Source organism: Mangifera indica, chromosome 5, assembly GCF_011075055.1.
Source record: "Mangifera indica cultivar Alphonso chromosome 5, CATAS_Mindica_2.1, whole genome shotgun sequence".
NCBI lineage: Eukaryota > Viridiplantae > Streptophyta > Magnoliopsida > Sapindales > Anacardiaceae > Mangifera > Mangifera indica.
In genome coordinates, this window is record NC_058141.1 from 20,096,499 (window position 1) to 20,117,257 (window position 20,759).

At 34.2% G+C, this 20,759-nt stretch overlaps 1 protein-coding gene and 1 long non-coding RNA gene across 51 annotated transcripts; both read right to left on the reverse strand.

Annotated features, from left to right (window-relative positions):
- Window positions 1-1,087: 1,087 nt before the first annotated feature.
- On the reverse strand, window positions 1,088-2,200 carry LOC123217374. Its single transcript, XM_044638377.1, has 2 exons — window positions 1,985-2,200; window positions 1,088-1,894 (listed from the first exon to the last, which is right to left on the reverse strand). The coding sequence occupies exons 1-2, from the start codon at window positions 2,051-2,053 to the stop codon at window positions 1,262-1,264; spliced, it is 702 nt and encodes a 233-aa protein (XP_044494312.1). The 5' UTR covers window positions 2,054-2,200; the 3' UTR covers window positions 1,088-1,261.
- Window positions 2,201-3,726: 1,526 nt separating this feature from the next.
- On the reverse strand, window positions 3,727-19,154 carry LOC123216745. 50 transcript variants are annotated; one of them, XR_006502324.1, is made up of 7 exons: window positions 14,335-19,154; window positions 13,704-13,815; window positions 13,568-13,625; window positions 10,266-12,612; window positions 7,235-9,979; window positions 5,754-6,993; window positions 3,727-4,059 (listed from the first exon to the last, which is right to left on the reverse strand). It is a non-coding gene; the product is annotated as an uncharacterized LOC123216745 (long non-coding RNA). The 50 variants fall into 50 exon arrangements; XR_006502319.1 differs by having other exon boundaries at window positions 10,266-12,455; window positions 12,548-12,612; window positions 13,568-13,815; XR_006502314.1 differs by having other exon boundaries at window positions 3,729-4,059; window positions 10,266-12,455; window positions 12,548-12,612; window positions 13,085-13,815; window positions 14,335-19,153.
- Between the last annotated feature and the right edge of the window lie 1,605 nt (window positions 19,155-20,759).

A 20,759-nucleotide genomic window follows, 5' to 3' on the forward strand; every position in this document is an offset into this window, starting at 1 on the left:
TCTGAGCCTGGGAAGTCACCGTGAAACTTGCAAATATAGCCGTGAAGTGAAACTGCTGCCTTGTAAGCCTGCAAATCGACACCCCTCAGCGACAGTGTTGTCGTCGGCAGCCGTATTTAAACTATCGTCGGCAAGGAACAGGAAATTCGTCGGAGGAAGTCGTCGGCTGCAGCAACTGATAACTGTGTCTGCGTGCACTACAAGGAAGAGGAAAAAAGAAAAACAGTGTTTTACGCAGAAAGTTTTATATGCAGCCTTGAACCAGTTCCTGCATGGACCGGGTTGGACCGCGGTTCAGGAGAGAACCGGCTGTTCAACCGCGATCCAATCTGATTTCTATTCCAAAACGGTTTTGCCTTCAACAGAACCCGGCTACAGTACTGGTTCACGGACCAACAGGTTCGATCGGCTGGTTCGGTCCGATTTTTAAAACCTTGGTTAAATGTTCATGTTTGAATTGAATTAGTTGAGTTGGATTCAAACATTTAAGTTTGGGTCAATTTAGATTAAATTTAAAATTAAATTATTTTCAAATTAAATTTTAATTCTTCAATCGTAAATCAATTTTGACTGGATTTTTTGAATATAGATAGATTTCGAATGGGCCATTTTCAGGCTGATTCCAGATTAATTTGAAGGCCCAATTTACTTGAAACGAGCTTAAATAACCAGTAATTAGGTGGGCCATTGGAATTATGGCAAACGTTCATGGCAAGGTTCACGAATCCAAATGTAACCCATTGAGTGGGGTGTGTGTTGTGCGCCCAACATTATTTAGCAACAGGGGTGGATTTACTCCTAACCATCCAACAAGCCCAGCCCAATTTCGATCAGATGAATAATATTTAGTTGGTTTGAATTGGTGTTATAAAGAAAATGAATAATATTATTAATATAATAAATAATAATTTTAAACAAATAGATAAAATTGTTAGAAAGACAAATAAATTAAATACGATCCACGTTATTAAATTAAAGTTTTAATTCAAATTTTAACATATTCAAGCTAAACAATAACATCAATTCGAGTTAAGTTAGCTCAAATTTACGGTTAAATAAGCAACAAAAATATAACAACATTCTACAATTAAAACAAGTTTTAGTGTCTTTATTAAATTTGCAAACATTTACATTATTCATACTATGAGATAGCTCCTAATTTACAAAAAGGAAAATATCAATTACACCCTCTGATTTTGACTTCAAACAAGGACGTAGAAGAAATTTTCACTTTGGCCAAAATACGCCCATCTAGTCTACTTCACCTCGGCATAAAATTTCCTCGAAACACATGCTCCTCCCCTGATCGTTGATCAATATGCTTGATCCAACGGCTACGAGTAGGACTCTTCTTTAAACTCTCTTCCCTGTTACCATTACTACTCCCGACGTGAGCCATATCCAATCCTTGTCCCACCGGCAAGAACACCGATCTGACGACACGTGTCCCACTCTCCAGAACCCCGTTCCACCGTAACCCAGAAATATTACGGCTTCCAAAACTCCGCTGACTGGCATTTTTGCAAACTAAAACGGCTCCTTTATTACTGAACTTTGCAAACCTAAAAATCCTACCAAAATCTTTACGTTTATTATCAACTACCAAGAAATCTACGCCCACAAGCTCCACCATGGCCTCTTCTGCTTCTCTTACTATCACTTCTGTTGCCGATATGCCCGACTCGTACATGCCTTTAACATACGCTAATCTTGAACGTTCATCTGGGACTACACACACGTGTCGTGCGGAGGTGTGTCGAGCGGCTACAGCCAGGCCGATGCTGGTGGGCATTGGACCGCCGTAGGACCAGGCTTCGACAATCAACTTTGCGTTCCAACCAGCAGCCATGGCTGAGAGGAGTTCAGCAACGCTGGATTCTTTGAAATTCTCACACTGCAGAAAAGATTCAAGAAAAATAAATTCTTCTGAAATTCAATCAATATATAGATGGAAAATAAAATAAAATAAAATGAAACAACTCACTAATTTAACAGTGTCTATGTAGGCTTCACAGGCGGTCTCTGGAGACCAAACAAGCTTCATCGTGATCATTTACAAGGTTTTCAGGGTGGTTGAGGTGGTGTTGGTTTGGCTTTTAAAGCTATAGGGTGTGAGACCGGTTACGTTTTTCTACAAAGAGTTGACATCTTGCCTGCGCAATTACAACGTGTGGGATAGACTTTTTTTTAAATAAAATTATATTGACAAATAATTTTTTTTAATTTATTTATACAAATTAAATAAGTAAAATATGATTTGGTAATATAATTATTTAGTTTTTTTTTACTTTAAAATAATTGAATCTCATATTATCAGATTGTATAAATAAATTTAAAATTTGTTTTTATATATAATATTACTTATATAATTTCTATATATATTTAATTTTAAATATCTAATAAGATACCTTTATAATGTGTTATTATGAGATAATTTTAAATTAAAAATAAAATTTTAGTCATAACACATCACCCACTTATGCACATGATTAGTGGTGTCTAAATTTACATTTATTATATGTATATATAATATTACACATAATGAAATTATATTTTTCCACATGGTGCATAAATTATATTTTTACCTAAAATCAAGCTTTCTTAAGAAAAGTTCTTAAGAAAAGTTTTGGAAATTAAATTACCATATTATTATTATTTTTTTGACCATTTCACTATTTAAAATTATCATATTACTTAAAATTAACAAAAAAGTTATGCATAAAGGGAAAAACTTTAGATATAATTTTTGTCTACAAACTCATTTTTCTTCTTTCCTTTTGCTCGTATATCCTCCACATTTGCCACAAAGCCACCACCCTATTATTTTGACAAGAGACTCGACACTCCTAATCCGGCAAACTTCTTTTATGTATGGAGATTTCTTTTATGAGCATATTTTATGTATGGGAATTTCCCCCTGCCCTGCCCTGCCCTGCCTTGCCTTGGCAAAAGCTAAAACTCATTTATGAGATTCTGATGGAAAAAAGGGGGTGCTGCAATTCCACCTTTGATTATGAGTTAAGCTGTGTTGTGTGCTCACAGTTTCACACACACAGAATTCTCATACCTTAAAAATCCGTAGATACATACGTGGGGTATATCATACGTAAGGCTAAGGTTGACACCTCAACCACTAGGCCAATGGACAGCGATTGCCTGAAAACCAAAAATAGAAAATTAAAGAGTCAGTGGCATTGCAATAATAAACCATGCGTCAAACAGAAAATACAACTTATCTAACACCTGGCTACACGTACTTGATAAATTACGACTACTACTTTTTGATAACTTGAGGTATTATATATTATATATGCACATCATATTTGTTATGATTGTTGAATTATCAACTTGCAATAAAATTTAATTTAATTTAAATTGATTTTACTTTAAGAAAATTGCAAACAAGTTGCCTGTAAATTCGACCACTAAAAACACGAGTCCACACAATAAATATTACTCAGGTTTAATCATCATGAAAGTGAACTAATTTGAAATAAAATGAAGAAAAATCTTTTTAATAAGACAACATGTGAAAGGAAATATGATTGTTTTATTATAAAGGTCAAAGGACTTATTCTCATTGAAAGTTTAGTTTTTTTATACTAATTTTAAAACTCTTAAATATCTATTTAAATATTAATTTTTGTAAGTATTACAAAGAACAAAATTTTTATTTAATAAAAATATTTTTAAAAATTTAAAATATATCATATATTCTCTTAAATTTAAAAATATAACAATTCCACCCTATCCTGTCATAAGTTTGAAAAGTAATAAATTCTCTTTTAAAGTTTTGATCTCCCCCTCTTCAGCAAACGACTTCCCAACCATAGGTGTTCTTCCTCCTAACCTTTTTACAATAATCTTCAAGTGACATTACCCGTTTTCGTCTCTTTATCTTTATAAACAGGTAAAGACAAATCATTTTTGTCTCTACAAAACACACGTTGGCTTCTTCACTTCGTCAATTTCACGTTCTGCATCGACATTTCTTGGTCATCAATCTTCATTATTGATGGTAGAGGTAGAAGAAAGAATGAAAACAATCTTGATCAAAGTCTGATCACCAGAGAAAGAAGGACAAGATTAAAACTCTAAGAGAAAAAATATATTTTTTTTAAATTTTAAAAAATACTAAACTTTAGGTGGAAACAAGTCCTTTGGCTCTAATAAACTATATAATTAAAAACAATGTGATAATTTCTTCAATATGATAATTAAAAACAATAAGCTGTAACAACCCAACACTGCTTATCCAGCATCTGGTCATACAAGCTGCAAACGAGCACTGCTTTTTGATAAGTTCTATACATATTTGTATTGACGTTGAATTATCAAGTTGTTATAAAACGAAATTTTAAATTGCTTTTACTTCTGTCACACGTAAGATGATTAAAATACGGTTATTTTTTAAATTAAAATTATATTTAAATACAGATATAAAACAAAACAATAGTCAACAGATTCATCGGACTAAAGTTAAGGATGGACACTACTCAGGCACAAATTAGAACTCAAATCATGCAAACCAAACTGAAAACCGAAGGTTAGACTAATTTTAATAAACGAATTTAGTTTGAATGAAGCCCGATATTCGTATTCAAACCAGACATGATAACAGAATTTAAATGGTTGAAAAATATCAGTGCAATTTGTAAGCCTCCAACCGCTTTAGTTGCGCTATTGTTGTGTTTGTCAAATGTTAGAGAGAGAGCACTAGTTCTGAGAAAAAATTTATTTGTTAGCCAAAGGACTATTTCCCACTCAAGTTTCAGTACAATCTCAAAATCATATCCACAAAATTTGAAAAACCCGAAGTCTCACTTGTTAACAAATTGCGAGTATATTTTTCTATTAAAAATAAGAATAAAATCATTATTTCACTAATAATATTAAAAAAATATAAAATTTATTATATTTTTCTCTTCTAAATTTTAAAAACTAATATTTCACTCTTCTTAAAGTTTTTTAAACTTTAAAAAATCACATTACCCCCCCCCCCTCCCACAACCTTAGAATTTTTTTTTCCCTTCCGACCACTTTCTCCAATAATCTAAGAAGAACGACAATGAAACCTCTACGTCGACAAAGAGATCTACATCTCTTCGTCAATAAAGAGATCCAAGCTATGAATCTCTTCGTCAATAAAAAAATCTGGTCAAATCTTTATTTCCAATGAACAAATCTATTTCAAATTTGTTTATATGTGTCAACTAATAGTTTCGAATAAAAAAAGGTCACCAACGCCGAAAATAGTGGTCAAAGAGGTGAAGAGAACATTTGGAAAAAAAAAAATTATAACTTTTCAAACTTAGAAAAATTTAAGTATAAATAAAGTCATTAGTTTTTAAAAGTTAAAAGAAGAAAATATAATGAATTTTATATTTTTTTAAATATTATTAATAAAAAAACGATTTTATCTCTTCATTTAATAAGTAATTTTAATAACAATTATATCATGGATGAGATTTCAGGTTTTTCAAAACCCTTGAGTGTGACTTTTAGATTGCACCTAAACTCAAGTGAGAAATAATCCATTGGCCTTATTTGTTTATATAATGTTTGAGTTTGTTAGGGCAATGGCGAATAATGTTTTCATAATTGACCAAGAGATGCAGAATCTTTCCCTCAACGCAAGAAAATCATAGAAACAATGCATCCCAACACCTCCCTTGATTAAAAAAGAGGATGCAGCTAAAATCATAACTGCAAGAAAAAGAACAAGGAAAGAATCAATAGCTCAATTAAATTACCCCCGGACATGAGCTATAGCCACTTTGCTTAAGAATTTGAAGGGACCCTTGAAATCTATGGACATCCTTTAATTGCCAAGTATGCATGACTTGTATCCCTGAATGTAAGGATTCCACCAAATACCTCCCACACCTGAAACTTGACCAAATCCTGAATACAGAAATCCTCAAACTCTGCTACAATAAAATCTTGAAAAGCATATAGACAATGAAAGAACAAAACTCTCCAAAAAGAATACCATCTCACACTGTTGGAAATAAAAAATACAACTACAGCCCACCTAGTAAAAGCTTAGCTTAGCTTCTCCAAGGAGAATAAAAGAAGATTAAATGAAAATATTATACCTTAGCTTATTTTATTTAGGCTTATAGTTGGCTGGGCACAAGTAAACAGCACCAGAACCGCAGAATTCAGAAAAGCAAGCTCAACGAAAATATGTGAAATGAATTCAGGGAACAGCCTGATATTATGAGACATCACAAAGATGGAAAAATTAAAATTATAACCTTAGATCACAAACAGAAAAAAGTAGGAGAAAAGAGGTCTACAAGCCAACATGAGCTTCAAGTGATACAAAAAACGTACTAATCTTATCTCCAACAACAAAAACAAACAAACAAATAAAATACATTAAAATAAAGCTTAAAAGTCATGAGCATTGTTGACTACCCAACACTTCAAACCCACAGTGGAGCAGATTCCCCAAACTTATTCTAGCAGAAGCCACCAATGCCATGGAACAAGTGAGAACGCAAGGAAGATCATGATAACATTTAACCAAAAGGTAAACAAACTGGGAAAGGACAATACATTAGAATAAACAACCATAATTGAAAAAAAAAAGAGAGAGAGAGAAAGAGAAGATATCTGAAACTCCACAATACAACCACGTATTAAACTTTATTAGCCACAGACCAACTGTTAAACAAAGATGTTTATGAAATGAAAACATAATACCTTGCTGCTTCTATGTAGGCCTATAACAAAGCTCAGTACCCCCAAAGAAAACAGCAACAGAAGTTTAGAAGAGCAAGCTCAATGGAAAATAAAAAGTAGAATGTCAAGACCATATCAGCTATCAAATCAGTGGAATGGTTAACACCAAAAGAATAAATGACCAAAAAAGGTTTCAGCTAGACCCTCCTCTTCAAGTGTTCGATAAATAATTTACCTTGGTATCCCATCACCAACAAGGATTCCATCAAATACCTCCTCCTCACCTGAAACTTGTATCACATCCTGAATACAGAAATCCTCCAACTCCCAGTTCTTCACAGTGAACTTACAGTAAAATCTTAAAAAGCATAAGAAAATGAAAAAGCAAAACTTCTAAAAAAACCATCAAAAAGTAATATGATAACTCAACCAAAACCGAAGGGTGTATAGCCTGTCTACTGGATCCAAGGCTAAAATACAGTAACATCATCACTGACTTAAAGTAAACAAATACAAAGAAATGAAAATGGAACAATAACCACACCCCTGGAAATGTTCCAGGCATAAATTCCTTGATAAGTTGAAGAAGAAATTGAAATGATTCACAAGGCTAGATAAAAGCTGCAAAAGTAAAACAGCCAACAGAAAAACTATTACAAACTTCAAATAACCTCAATAGAACTGCCTTACAATATTGCAGGAAAGACTAGCAAACTCTGGTTTGCCCAAAAAGAGATCTTGGCAACCGAAAAATCATTATTACATACATATATAATCTAAATATTGATCAGGATTTACACCAGTCATAGTTTACTCTGCCCACTGCACATATTCCTATATGTCTCCAGCCCAGCAACCATATAAAAGTAATCCCAAGAAAAACCATAACTCGTGAAGGAGATCTCATCTCTCCAAAACTATTGACACAAACTACAAGGAGACATTGCAAAGTGTTAGGACCAATGTTTATACTTCCCAAAAATCAAAACAGAAGAAGCAAGAGTAGACAAGTGGAAGGAGCATGGGACTGACATACTGCAACAAAAGCAAACGAGAGGAAGCCAGACCACCAAATGAGGAAGCTGGATCATGGCAAGAGGAGAGCCGGAGAGACTGTTTTGCAAGGGAAACAAAGCTGGAATTGGATCAAGGAGAATCGAGAAATCAGAAACCCAAATAGGGACATAGGGGGAGAAAGCCGGCCTCTTGAAAGCGTGGCGGTTGTTGGGTTACTGTTTTATTGTATTTCAGTTTGGTTTGGATCTTGTAATGGAAATGCAATCAATGAAAGCTATTTTGATTCATTATCATTCTGTGTTCTTGCAATGAGTTGATTATTAGCTGTGTTGGAATATTGCTTGTGTGTTTGATTGTGTTGGAAAGGAAACTGTGAAGTGGAGCTTTCTGGGATGAGAGAGAGTAGAAGGGGTGCTGTAGTGTGGAGAAGAAAATCAGGCCTGAATCAAAAAGCAATGTTATATTTTGATATTAATGAAATGAATAACAAAGATGTTACACATAATGAATGATGTAGGAGAAATTAGTAAAGTTTTTAGGATTAGAAGTTCCCTTCTCAATGACTTATGGTCCTTCCCTTGAATGAATGCCATTTGTGCCAACCCTTTTGATGCCATTTGTAATCTCCAATTTTCTGCTTGTAACTGGTTCTCCCTTTCCACTTGTTTCACTTGTTTTTGCTTTTCCTTGTGGGAAATATAAACATTGATCCTACCATTATCCTCCTATTTTTATATCAAAGAAGAAGAAAGAACACGAATATGTGACAATAGACAATAATAACAGACCTCCTAGAATATCTATGAAGTAGCTCAATGGATAGGGAAAATTTACACCATATCCCATAAACTAGAAACTCATCTTTAATTGCCCAAGTATGCTTCAAATCCTGAAAATGAAGACACTAAAATTAAACAGTCTAAAATACATTATAAAAAAAGTAGGAAAAAAGATACTCTCAGTTGCAAACAGTGGCAACATCACTAAATGCTCTAAGAAATTATAATATCTGCAGAAGTCTATCCTGCTCCTCTTGGATATGTGCTACTGCCAATTTGCTTCTGTTAAAGGTCCTCAAATTCTACATAATTCATGCTCAGCACTACGTAAATAGATGAAAGGTCAGATGGACACAATAAACAGAAACAGTTGACTTATGCTAGCTGAAATTCCAACACATTCTTACATTTCCCTGAACGGAAATACCACCAATCAATAAAATAGAAGCTTCCAGAACTATGAAATACTTCCTCCCTTTAGAGTTCAACTATCCTATAACAATTCGTTCAACCAATCTTTGGAAAAAAAAAAAGAACCCAAAAGGGAGTTCATCACAGTAACATTTTACTAATGAATATTGTTGATCACAATAGCATTAGAATCAAAGCTGATATAATGACAACCAAGTGTTGGAGAAACAGCATAAACTATTGACTCATTTTTACTGCCCCAGTGTTCATTAAATCGTGAAAACAAAGACACAAAAATCAAACAAAACTATACCACCAGAGTAGAAGAGAGAAAAATACTCTCAGTCCAGCAACATGGGAAAACTGAAACCAATGAACCAAAAAGATGTTATACATAACTAGGGATGCAGGAGGATCTCAATGCAACCAATCCAAAAACAACAACAACATCACTAAATGCTCCAATTATAATATCTGTAATAGAACTTTTATAAGCACAACTTGATAAGGGATAAAGAAAAAATAAAGCCACAATGTCAAAACCATATCAGATATCAAATCTGTGCAGCCATCATCCGCAGCAGGAATTCAATAAATAATTCGGCTTGGTATCCAATGACCTTCAAGTAATCCATCAAATACTTCCCCGCCTGAAACTTGAGCCAAATCCTGAATACAGAACTTCTAAAGGCTGAATTACAATACATCATCACTGACTTGAAATAAGCAAAATACAAAGAAATCAACAAGGAACTACAACACCCCAAAATCAATCTAGGAAAAGATTCCCTGAGAAGTTGGAAAAAAAAAATCTAATTATTCACATTGCTAGATAAAAGCTGCAAAAGTAAGATAGACAGATACTCAAAACACTATTACAACCTTGCTATAACCACAGTTGCATGGCCTTATAACAATCACTATACTGCATTGCAGGACAGACTAGCCAACTATTTGTTCTATAAAAAAGAGATGGAGTATTACAAAAAATCATGATTAAATGTATAATCACATCTTGATCATAATTCACGCTGATCAAATTTACCTCTGAACACTGCACATATTCCTATACATTGCCAACACTACAAAAAAAAAAAAAAAAAACATCTTCAGTAAATTTAGTAGAAACAGCACAACCAATCCAAGTAGTCCCAAAAAACACCACGTATTACATATGACTCACAGCATCATAAAACTAGTACAAGAGATTTCATCTAATCAAAACCACCAAACCAAAAGGAGACATGTCGAAGCAATATTACATTTCCATATCAGTAAGATGAAAAAAAAAATGTTAATGAATACAGAAACCCACCTAAAAACTTACTCTCCCTAAGGAGTATAAAAGAAGATTAAAAAATGTTATACCGTAGCTTCTTTGTTTATGCTTATAACCAAGTCAGCTCAACACCTCCAAGTAATTAGCAGTAGAAGTTTGGACGAGTTAGCTCAATCCATAAAGGGTGAATATATTCAAGAGCATATCACACCGAGGCTGACAACATGAGAAATCACAAAGATGGACAACAATTACAAATTATACCTTGATCACAACAAGACAACAGTAGAAAAAATGAGCAAAGATTAAAAAACAGAGACTGAAAAGTGCAATCAAAACATTCCCTGACATGTGCTACTGCCATTTTGCTTATGTACTTGAAGGTATCTTGATTTCTACATAATTCATGTTCAGCACTATGTAACTAGATTAAAGGGCAGAAGAACACAACAAACAGAGGCAAGAAGCTTACTACTTTTGGAGCAACTCCTAATTACTGCTAGCCAACATTCAAACACCCCCCACATTTCCTGATTGGAAATACCATCTAGTCAAGAAAAAATAATATGTCCAAGACTTGAAATACTTCCTTCCTTCACAGTTCAACTATTATTAAAAGATGGAACCAATCTTTGAAATAATTATATCCGAAAATAAACCGCAGCAACAGAGCTTACACCAATATCAACAATTAAAAAGATGTCCTGGCAATATTAGCTCATCCAAATCATTAAATGATGAAAAATGTTTAATAATTTGCTTACGTATGAAAATAGAAAAAATCCAAGAAATTAACCTTACCTATGAGAAAATCTTGATACATGGCTATAATTTCCCGCGCACGAATTTGCTTAACAATGAAAATAGGAAAAAAAACAAGAATCTACCTAAGAGCGAGAACCCCCAGGCTCCTCCACTTTTCTCTGAATAACAAAAAAGCCGCGAAGATGTCATATTTATGGGAGCCTCGGTTGATGAAAGATCCGTTTGGCTTCCAGCCGTTAAAAAACCTAACAGGTTTTTCCAGCGCTTGCTAACATAAAATTTGAAAAACACATAAAAAAAAAAAATTATTACTTTGTTATTTTGTTAAATAAAGATTTTAACAACCAACAAAACATCTCTTTCTATTTTATTATTTAATTTTAAAATCCTGTCAAGATATTTTTGTCAAAATGAACAAAAACCGTAAGTTACGTATTTTATTAAAAATTTACAGATAAAAGGTTGCAAGATTTGAATATAGTGAATAAGGTTCTTTGGCCTTAGAATTGGTCAAACCAGTTGGGTTTCGACCCTATCAAACCAGTTGTACAAATTGTCGATACCACATTAATTAATTAAAATTTTAAATGGATTTTAATAACATAATAACATTAGGATAACAATCCATCAATTTGATCCGATAATTAAATCGTGGTTAGATACCATTCATTTGATTCGATCTAAGGTAATTTTATCTAATGATTAAAACAGATTTTAATAATTTCCAACCCATATTTATCATCAGTTCTGAGAGCACTAGTAATACCTTCTAGTTCCTTAAGAGTGTTGCCATTGAGAAGACAAGCCAACATGACAAACTAAAGAGAACAACTAATAAATAAAAAATGATACAACAAACGTACTAATCTTCAATAACAAAAACAAACAAATAAATAAAATACATTAAAATTACGCTTAAATGTCATTAGCAGTGTTGACTACCCAACGGTTCATACCCACAGCGGAGCAGATTCCCCAAACTCATTCTAGCAGAAGCAACCAACTCCATGGAACAAACTACGAAGAGACATTGCAAAGGTCAGATAGATACAACAAACAGAGAGAGGAAACCTACTACTCTTCAAGCAACTACTGACTTATGCTAGCAGAAATTCCAAACACATTCTCACATTTCCTGAACGGAAATACTGCCGATAAATTAAATAGAAGGCTTCCAGAACTTTGAAATACTTCCCCCTTCATAGTTCAACCATCCTGTAACAATTCATTCAGTCAATCATTGAATGAAATCCCAAAAGGGAGTTAAACACAACTGACTCATCTTTAATTGCCCAACTGATCGTCAAACAAAGACACAGAAATCAAACAAAGTCTAAAATAAACTATAAAAGCAGAGTAGAAGAGGGAAAATATACTCTCAGTCCGGCAACATGCAAAAACTGAAATCAATGAACAAAAATGATGTTGCTCATGACCCCGGGATGCAGGAGGATTTCTATGCAACCAATCCACAAACAACAACAGCATGACTAAAAGAGCCGATTATATATAATCTGTCAAAGTCCCAGGCATAAAAGATTTGTAAGCACAACTCGAAAACAGATTAAAAAAATAAAAAATACAATGTCAAAACCATATCAGATACCAAATCTGTTCGGCCATCATCCACAGAAGGCATTCAATAAATGATTTGGCTTGGTATCCGATGACCTGCAAGGAATCCATTAAATACTTCCCCACCTGAAACTTGTACTAAATAGTGAATACAGAAATTCTCAAGCCTAAACTACAATACATCATCACTGAATTGAAACATGAAAATACAAAGAAATCAACAAGGAACAACAGCACCTCAAAATAATTCTAGGAAGAGTCCCTGAGAAGTGAAAAAAAAAATATGATATTGCTCATAAAAAGAGGTGAAAGAGACTCCATTTCAAAGTAAGATGATAAGTCAACCAAAACAAAGGGGTGAAGTCTACCAAACACCAAGGCTAAGGATACACATAACTGGCTTTAAAATAAGTAAATACCAAGGGATCAGTCGAACAATAACATCACACCAGAAACTTCTGAAGACATAATTTCCCTGAGAAGTTGGGAAAAAATTCCAAATAATTCACACACCCAGCTAAAAGTATTTTAAAAGTAAAACAAAAAGAGAAGCAAAACATTATACAACCTTCAAATAACCTCAGACCTCCCTTGTAAAGCCTTACACTAATCACGAAACTGTATTACAGGTTGCACAAGCAAACTATTTATTCCATTCAAGGATTTGGCACACATATTCAGATCTCACCTCATCGAAACCACTGATCCAAGCTACAAGGAGACATTGCGAAGCAATGTTACATTAGTTAAATGGAAAATAAAGATGTTTATGAAATGAAAACATAATACCTTCCTACTTTTATTTATGCCTATAACAAAGCTCGGTACCACCCAAGTAAAAAGCAACAGAAAATCAAAAAAGCAAGCTCAATGAAAATGGGTGAAATGAACACAAGAACATATCACACCCAGTGGCTGATCACATGAGACATCAACAAAAAGGCAAAACCACAAACTATAACCTTGGATCACAAACAGAAAAAAGGTTTGAGTTAAAAATAAATAAATAAATAAAAGAAAAAGGAAAGAGTCAATAGTTCAATAAAATTACTCCCTGACATGAGCTACTGCCATTTTGCTTAATTGCCCAAGTATGCATGCATCAGATCCTAAAAAAGAGAATACTCAAATCAAACAATGTCTAACATAAACTGTACACAGTAGAAGTAGGAAAAAACCACACAGACCAGCAACATGGAAAAATTCAAATGGACAAATGATATTGCTAAAAACAAGGGGTGAAGGAGAATTTCTCTCTGCAAACAGCAACAACATCACTAAATTCCCTACTTAGAGTATCTGCAGAAATCCCAAGCAGAAATATCAGGTAAGCTGTGACTAATAAGAGATAAAGAAAAATAAAAAGTAAACAGTCAAGACCATGAACGATTAACACTGAAAGAATAAATGACCAAAAAAGGTTTCAACTAGACCCTCCTCTTCAAGTGTTCAATAAATAATATGCCTTGGTATCCCATGACCTGCAAGGAGTTAATCAAATACCTCCACCACCCCCCCCCCCCCCCCCCCCCCACGTTCTAGGCACCTATTCCTTGAGAAGTTGAATAAAAAATTGGAATGATTCACAAGGCTAGATAAGAGCAGCAAAAGTTAAAAAGACAACTAAAAAACTATTACAACCTTCAAATAACCTCAATAGAACTGTCTTACATTAATCATCATAGTGCATTGCAAGAAAGAAACAAAATACAAATTCACCCAAAAAGAGATGTTCCAAACCAATCAATCATTTTTTTTGCTGAATCAAACCAATCAATCATTGTTAACTATATAATCAAAATATTGATCATAATTTACCAGTCAAAGTTACTTCTGCAAGCTGCACATAGTCCTATATGTCACCAGCCCAAAACACAACCATATATAAAAATAATCCCAAGAAAGACCACCCAAACTACAAGGAGACATTGCAAAGCAATGTTACATTTCAATATTAATGAAATGAATAACAAATATGTTATGGAAAATAACATTTCAATAATGAATGATGTAGGAGGAATTAGTAAATTTTTAGGATTAGAAGTTCCCTCCTAATGACATGTGGTCCTGACCCTAAATGAATGCTATCTGTGCCATCCCTTGTACTGCCATCTATAATCTCCAATTTTTCCTGCTTGTATCTGCTTCTCACGTTCCGCTTGTTTCTCTTGTTTTTGCTTTTCCTTCTTGCAAGAGACATAAACATTGGCACTACAATCACCCTCCTATTTTTCTATCAAAGAAGAAGAAAGAACACATATATGTGACAATAGACAATACTACCATAATTCCTAGAATATCTCTGAAGTAGTTCAATGAATAGGGAAAACCTTACACCACATGCCATAAACTAGGGACTCATCTTTAATTGCCCAAGTATGCTTCAGATCCTGAAAATGAGGAGACTCAAATTAAACAAAGTCTAAAATACATTATTAAAGCAGAGTAGAAGTGGGAAAAAAGACACTCTCAGTTGCAAACAGCAACAGCATCACTAAATGCTCTAAGAAATCATAATATCTGCAGAAGTCTATTCTGCTCTTCACATGTTCAGATCCCATGACTTTTTCCCTGGCCAGTAAAGACTCCATCAAATATCTCCCCCACGTGAACCTTATCCAAATCCTGAAACATAAACCGGTTCTGCAGCAGAAGTTTTATCTACTCCAGCATAAGCCAATGAAGCAACAGGAGTTTAATCATCTACTAACTCGGCCAGATCCTTTGACAGCAGGAGAAGATGAAGATTAAACAATAGAAGACGCCGATTGGGAGCCAGATCTGCCCTGTTAATCAATAGGTATTCTCTGAGTAAGGGTCTTCCCTGGCAAAGGCAAAAGAGGTATTCTGTCTTATTTGCAAATGGTTCTAATTACCAAACTACAAGCAGACATTGCAAAGGTCAGATAAGATGGATAGAATAAACAGAGAGAGGAAGCTTACTAACATTTGAGCAACTACTGGCTTATACTAGCTGAATTTCCAAGACATTCTCACATATCCCTGAACGGAAATACCACCAATCAAAAAAATAGAAGGCTTCTAGAACTTTGAAATACTTCCTCCCTTTATAGTTCAACTATCCTATAACAATTCATTCAACCAATCTTTGAAAAAATCCCAAAAGGGAGTTCATCACAGTAACGTTTCACCAATGAATATTGTTAATCACAATAGCATTCGAATCAAAGCTGATACAATGAAACCCAAGTGATGGAGAAACAACATAAACAATGGACTCATCTTTAATTGCCCAACTGTTTATCAAATCCTAAAACAAAGACAGTGAAATCAAACAAACTCTAAAATAAACTATAAAAGCAGAGTAGAGGAGGGAAAAAAATACTCTCTGTCCAGCAACATGGGAAAACTGAAACCAAGGAACAAAAATGATGTTGCCCATGACCAGAGATGCCAGAGGATTTCTACGCAACCAATCCACAAACAACAACAGCATGACTAAAAGATCCAATTATATTTTTTGCAGAAGTCGCAGGCATAAAAGTTTTGTAAGCACGACTCGAAAACTGTCACATCATAATCATTCTAGGAAAAGAGTCCCTGAGAAGTGAAAAAAAAATCAAATAATTCACATTGCTAGATAAAAGCTGCAAAAGTAGATATACGGATACCCAAAAAACTATTACAACCTTCCTATAACCCCAGTTGAATGGTCTTACAACAATCACTATACTGCAATGCAGGACAGACTAGCCAACTATTTGTTCACTGAAAAAGAGATGGTGTATAACAAAAAATCATGATTAAATGTATAATCACATCTTGATCATATTTCACACTGATCAAATTTACCTCTAAACACTGCAAATATTCCGATACATCAAGAATTTCGTAGAAACAGCACAACCAATCTTAGTAGCAAAAAATACCACTTGTCTCATATTTGACTTCCATTCCAGGATATGATTTACAGCGTCATATAACTTGTACAGGAGATCTCATCTTATCAAAAACACTGAGCTGAACCAAAAGGAGACATGGCAAAGCAATATTACATTTCAATATTTGTGAAATGAAAAAAAAAAAAAAAAAGATATTAATGAATACAGAAGTCCACCTGTAAAATTGGTTTACCTAAGGAGTACAAAAGAAGATTAAATTAAAATGTTATACCATAGCTTCTTTTGTTTATGCTTACAACTAAGTCAGCTGGGCACCTCCCAAGTAATCAGCAGTAGAAGAAATATGAGAAATAAAAACAGAGAGTCAATAATGCAATCAAACCATTCCCTGACATGTGCTATTGCTATTTTGCTTACATACTTGAAGGTATACTTGATTTCTACATAATTCATGCTCAGCACTATGAAAGTAGATGAAAAGGCAGAAGAACACAATAAACAGAGGCAGGAAGCTTACTACTTTTGGACCAACTCCTGACTAATGCTAGCCAACATTCAAAAAACCCCCTCACATTTCCTGAATGGAGATACCATCCAATCAAGAAAGTAGAATGCTTCCAAGACTTGATATATTTCATCCCTTCACAGTTCAACTATGAACATTTGGCAGAACCAATCTTTGAAATAATTATAGACGAAAATCAACCGCACCAAAACTGTTTACACATATATCAACAATTAAAAAGAAGTCCTGGCAACATTAGCTCATCGAAATTATTAAATGATAGAAAAGTTTAAATAGATTGCCAAATACTACAAAAAGACTACTCCTTAAGATGTCGAAGTGCCACATTTTTCACAAGCTTGAAGAAATGCACATAATTCTCAACACCAATAACACATCAGAATAGAAGAGATAGCTTACTGCTTTTGGAACACCTCCTAGCCAATGCTAACATTCAAATTCCTTCTCATATTTCCAAATTAGAAATTTCCAACTAAACATGACAGAAGAAAAGATGATTGCCCACAGCTCCCCACAAACAGACACACTAGTAAAACCCTTCTAGTTGCTGAAGTGTTGCCAATGAGAAGACAAGCCAACATGAGCTTCAGAGAAACTATAAAGAAGAATAACTAACAAATAAAAAATGATACAACAAAGGTACTAATCTTATCTCCAATAACAAAAACAAACAAATAAAAAAGCATTAAAATTACGCTTAAACGTCATTAGCATTGTTGACTACCCAACAGTTCATACCCACAGCAGAGCAGATTCCCCAAACTAATTGTAGCAGAAGCCACCAATGCCATGGAACGAGAACACATGGAAGATCATGATAATATTTAACCAAAAAGTAAAATAATTGGAAAAAAGGTAAAACGTTAGACTGAACAACCAAATTTCAGGTTTAAATAATAGGGATAGAGAAGATTCCGCATCTCCACAACACAATCTCGTATTAAACTTTATTAGCCATTGACCATGCGTAAACTATAAAATTAAAAAATTAAAACGTACTCAATGCGTTTTTTATAATTACAAAATTAGGGCAACTACATGTAAATCGATTAACTATTAAAGGTGAGAAATACCTTTCAGATACTCAATCTTGATGACGGCGACCTTATTATGTATGAATGGGAAGAAAAAAAAAAAAGAAATTACCCTTACCTATGAGAGAGGGCTCCATCTCAATCTTGATGACAGATAGCTATAATTTCCCCGCACACCAATTTGTTTAAGAATGAAAACAGAAAAAGACGCCCATCTTGATGACAGATAGCTATAATTTCCCCGCACACAAATATGTTTAAGAATGAAAACAGAAAAAGACGCCCCATACTCAATCTTGATGACAGATAGCTATAATTTCCCCGCACACCAATTTGTTTAAGAATGAAAACAGCAAAAGACGCCCATCTTGATGACAGATAGCTCTAATTTCCCCGCAAACCAATATGTTTAAGAATGAAAACAGCAAAAGACGCCCCATACTCAATCTTGATGACAGATAGCTATAATTTCCCCGCACACCAATATGTTTAAGAATGAAAACAGAAAAAGACGCCCCATACTCAATCTTGATGACAGATAGCTATAATTTCCCCGCACACCAATATGTTTAAGAATGAAAACAGAAAAAGACGCCCCATACTCGATCTTGATGACAGATAGCTATAATTTCCCCGCACACCAATTTGTTTAAGAATGAAAACAGAAACAGATAAATATAATTTGCCGCGCACGAATTTGTTCATGAACGAAAACAACAAAAGAAATCCAAGAAACCATCCACACTCAATCTTGATGACAGATAGCTATAATTTCCCCGCACACCAATATGTTTAAGAATGAAAACAGAAAAAGACGCCCCATACTCAATCTTGATAACAGATAGCTATAATTTCCCCGCACACCAATTTGTTTAAGAATGAAAACAGAAAAGGACGCCCCATACTCAATCTTGATGACAGATAAATATAATTTTCCGCGCACGAATTTGTTTATGAACGAAAACAACAAAAGAAATCCAAGAAACCATCCACACTCAATCTTGATGACAGATAGCTATAATTTCCCACGAAACGAATTGGTTTAAGAATCAAAACAAACAAACAGAGAAATCAAAGAAACTACCATTACCTACGAGAGAGAGCTCCATACTCAATCTCTGATGAACAAAAAAGCCGTGAGGATGTCATATTTATAGGATCCTCTGGTCGGTTAAGAACGACCCTCTCCCTTTGAAGCTAAAAAAAAACAACGCGGTTTCTTTGCGCGTGCCGCGTTACTTTCAAGTAACCTAAAATAAAATTTGGAAAATATTAAATAATATTATTTTGTTATCTGTTGAATAAAAATTTAAACGGCTAACAAAATATGTGTTTTTATTTTATTATTTAATTTAAATTCTTTCAAGATGTTTTTGTAAGTTTCATATTTTATTTTCAGGGAGAAGGACTATTTCCCACTCAACTTTTGATGCATTCTCACATTAACACCCATGGCAGATGAAAATCCAGTTTTTCCACCCATGAGCTGTTAAAATGGATGATATTTGTTTGCATAAGGGTAAAATGTCCATTTTACCTTTATTAGATGAAATGACAAAAATACCCTTCAATTTAATTTCTCAAAATTGATGTGAGGGTTTTACCATTCACCCCCCTTAGGTTTTAGAAACTAACATTTTCACCTTACCTAAAGTTTTTAAACTTTAAAAACTAACATTTTCACCCCTAAACCTAGGGTTTCCATATTTTCAAAATACAACCGGCCCCATAACTTTCAAAACTAGCATTTCACCCCCATTCTTCAACTTCATCTACTGACGTCTTCTCCGGCGTCGTCACCGGCCTCCTCCTTCTTCTGGTGCCACGGCGATGGTGCGACGAAGAGACCTCTCTTCATCGCTCGTCGTCCAGATCTGGGAGATCGGTTTCAAACTTCGCTCGTCGTCCAGATCTGGGAGATCGCTCGACGAAGGTCTCTTTTCTTCTCTCTTTGCCGCTCGTCGCTTCTGGAAGACGCGACGACGAAGGACGACAAAACGTCGTCCTTCGTCTGTGTCGTCCAGATCTGGGCGACGAAGGGTCGTCCTTCGTCGTCCTTTGTAGTCGGAGATGGGAGATCGATCGAATGCGTCAGCCGTCGATGGTGGCCGGAGAAGGAGCAAACCCCAGGGGTGAAATCTAAACTTTTCAAACTTTGAGGATGGGTTAGTTATTAGTTTTTAAAACCTGGAGAGCGAAAACGGCAAAATTTAAAAGTTTTAAGGTTTTAAATAGCAAATGATAATTTTGCCCCTGTCCCTAACTGAAAAATTGGACGGCAGTTTGGTCAGGGGTGGGAAAACTGGATTTTCATCTGCCGTGGGTGGTAATGTGAGAATGCATCAAAATTTGGGTGGGAAATAGTCCTTCTCCCTTTATTTTCAATTTACGTGTAAAAATTAGAAGGACACCAGATTTGAATATGTTTAGTAAGCTTCTTTGGGCTTGAGATCGGTCAAACCAGTTGGGCTTTGACCCAGTCAAATCACCTGGATAGATGGATGAAATCATTATAATATAATTAAAATTTTGAATGGATTTTAGGGACAATTGGTTTAGGAAATACTTTACTATTACAATTAAAGAATTATTTTAAAGATAGGTTATTTTAAAAATTATTAAGTATAAATTATTATATATTTGATAAATCGAATAGATATAAATAATTATTATGTTTGATTAGAAGTAATAAAAGAATACTAATATATTATTTTACTTAAATATCTTTAGGTATAATTATTTTAAAAAAATTTTTATGTCATTTGTTATATTAATTGAAAATAAGATTATTTTTTCTTAAAAAATTAATAAATAAATATA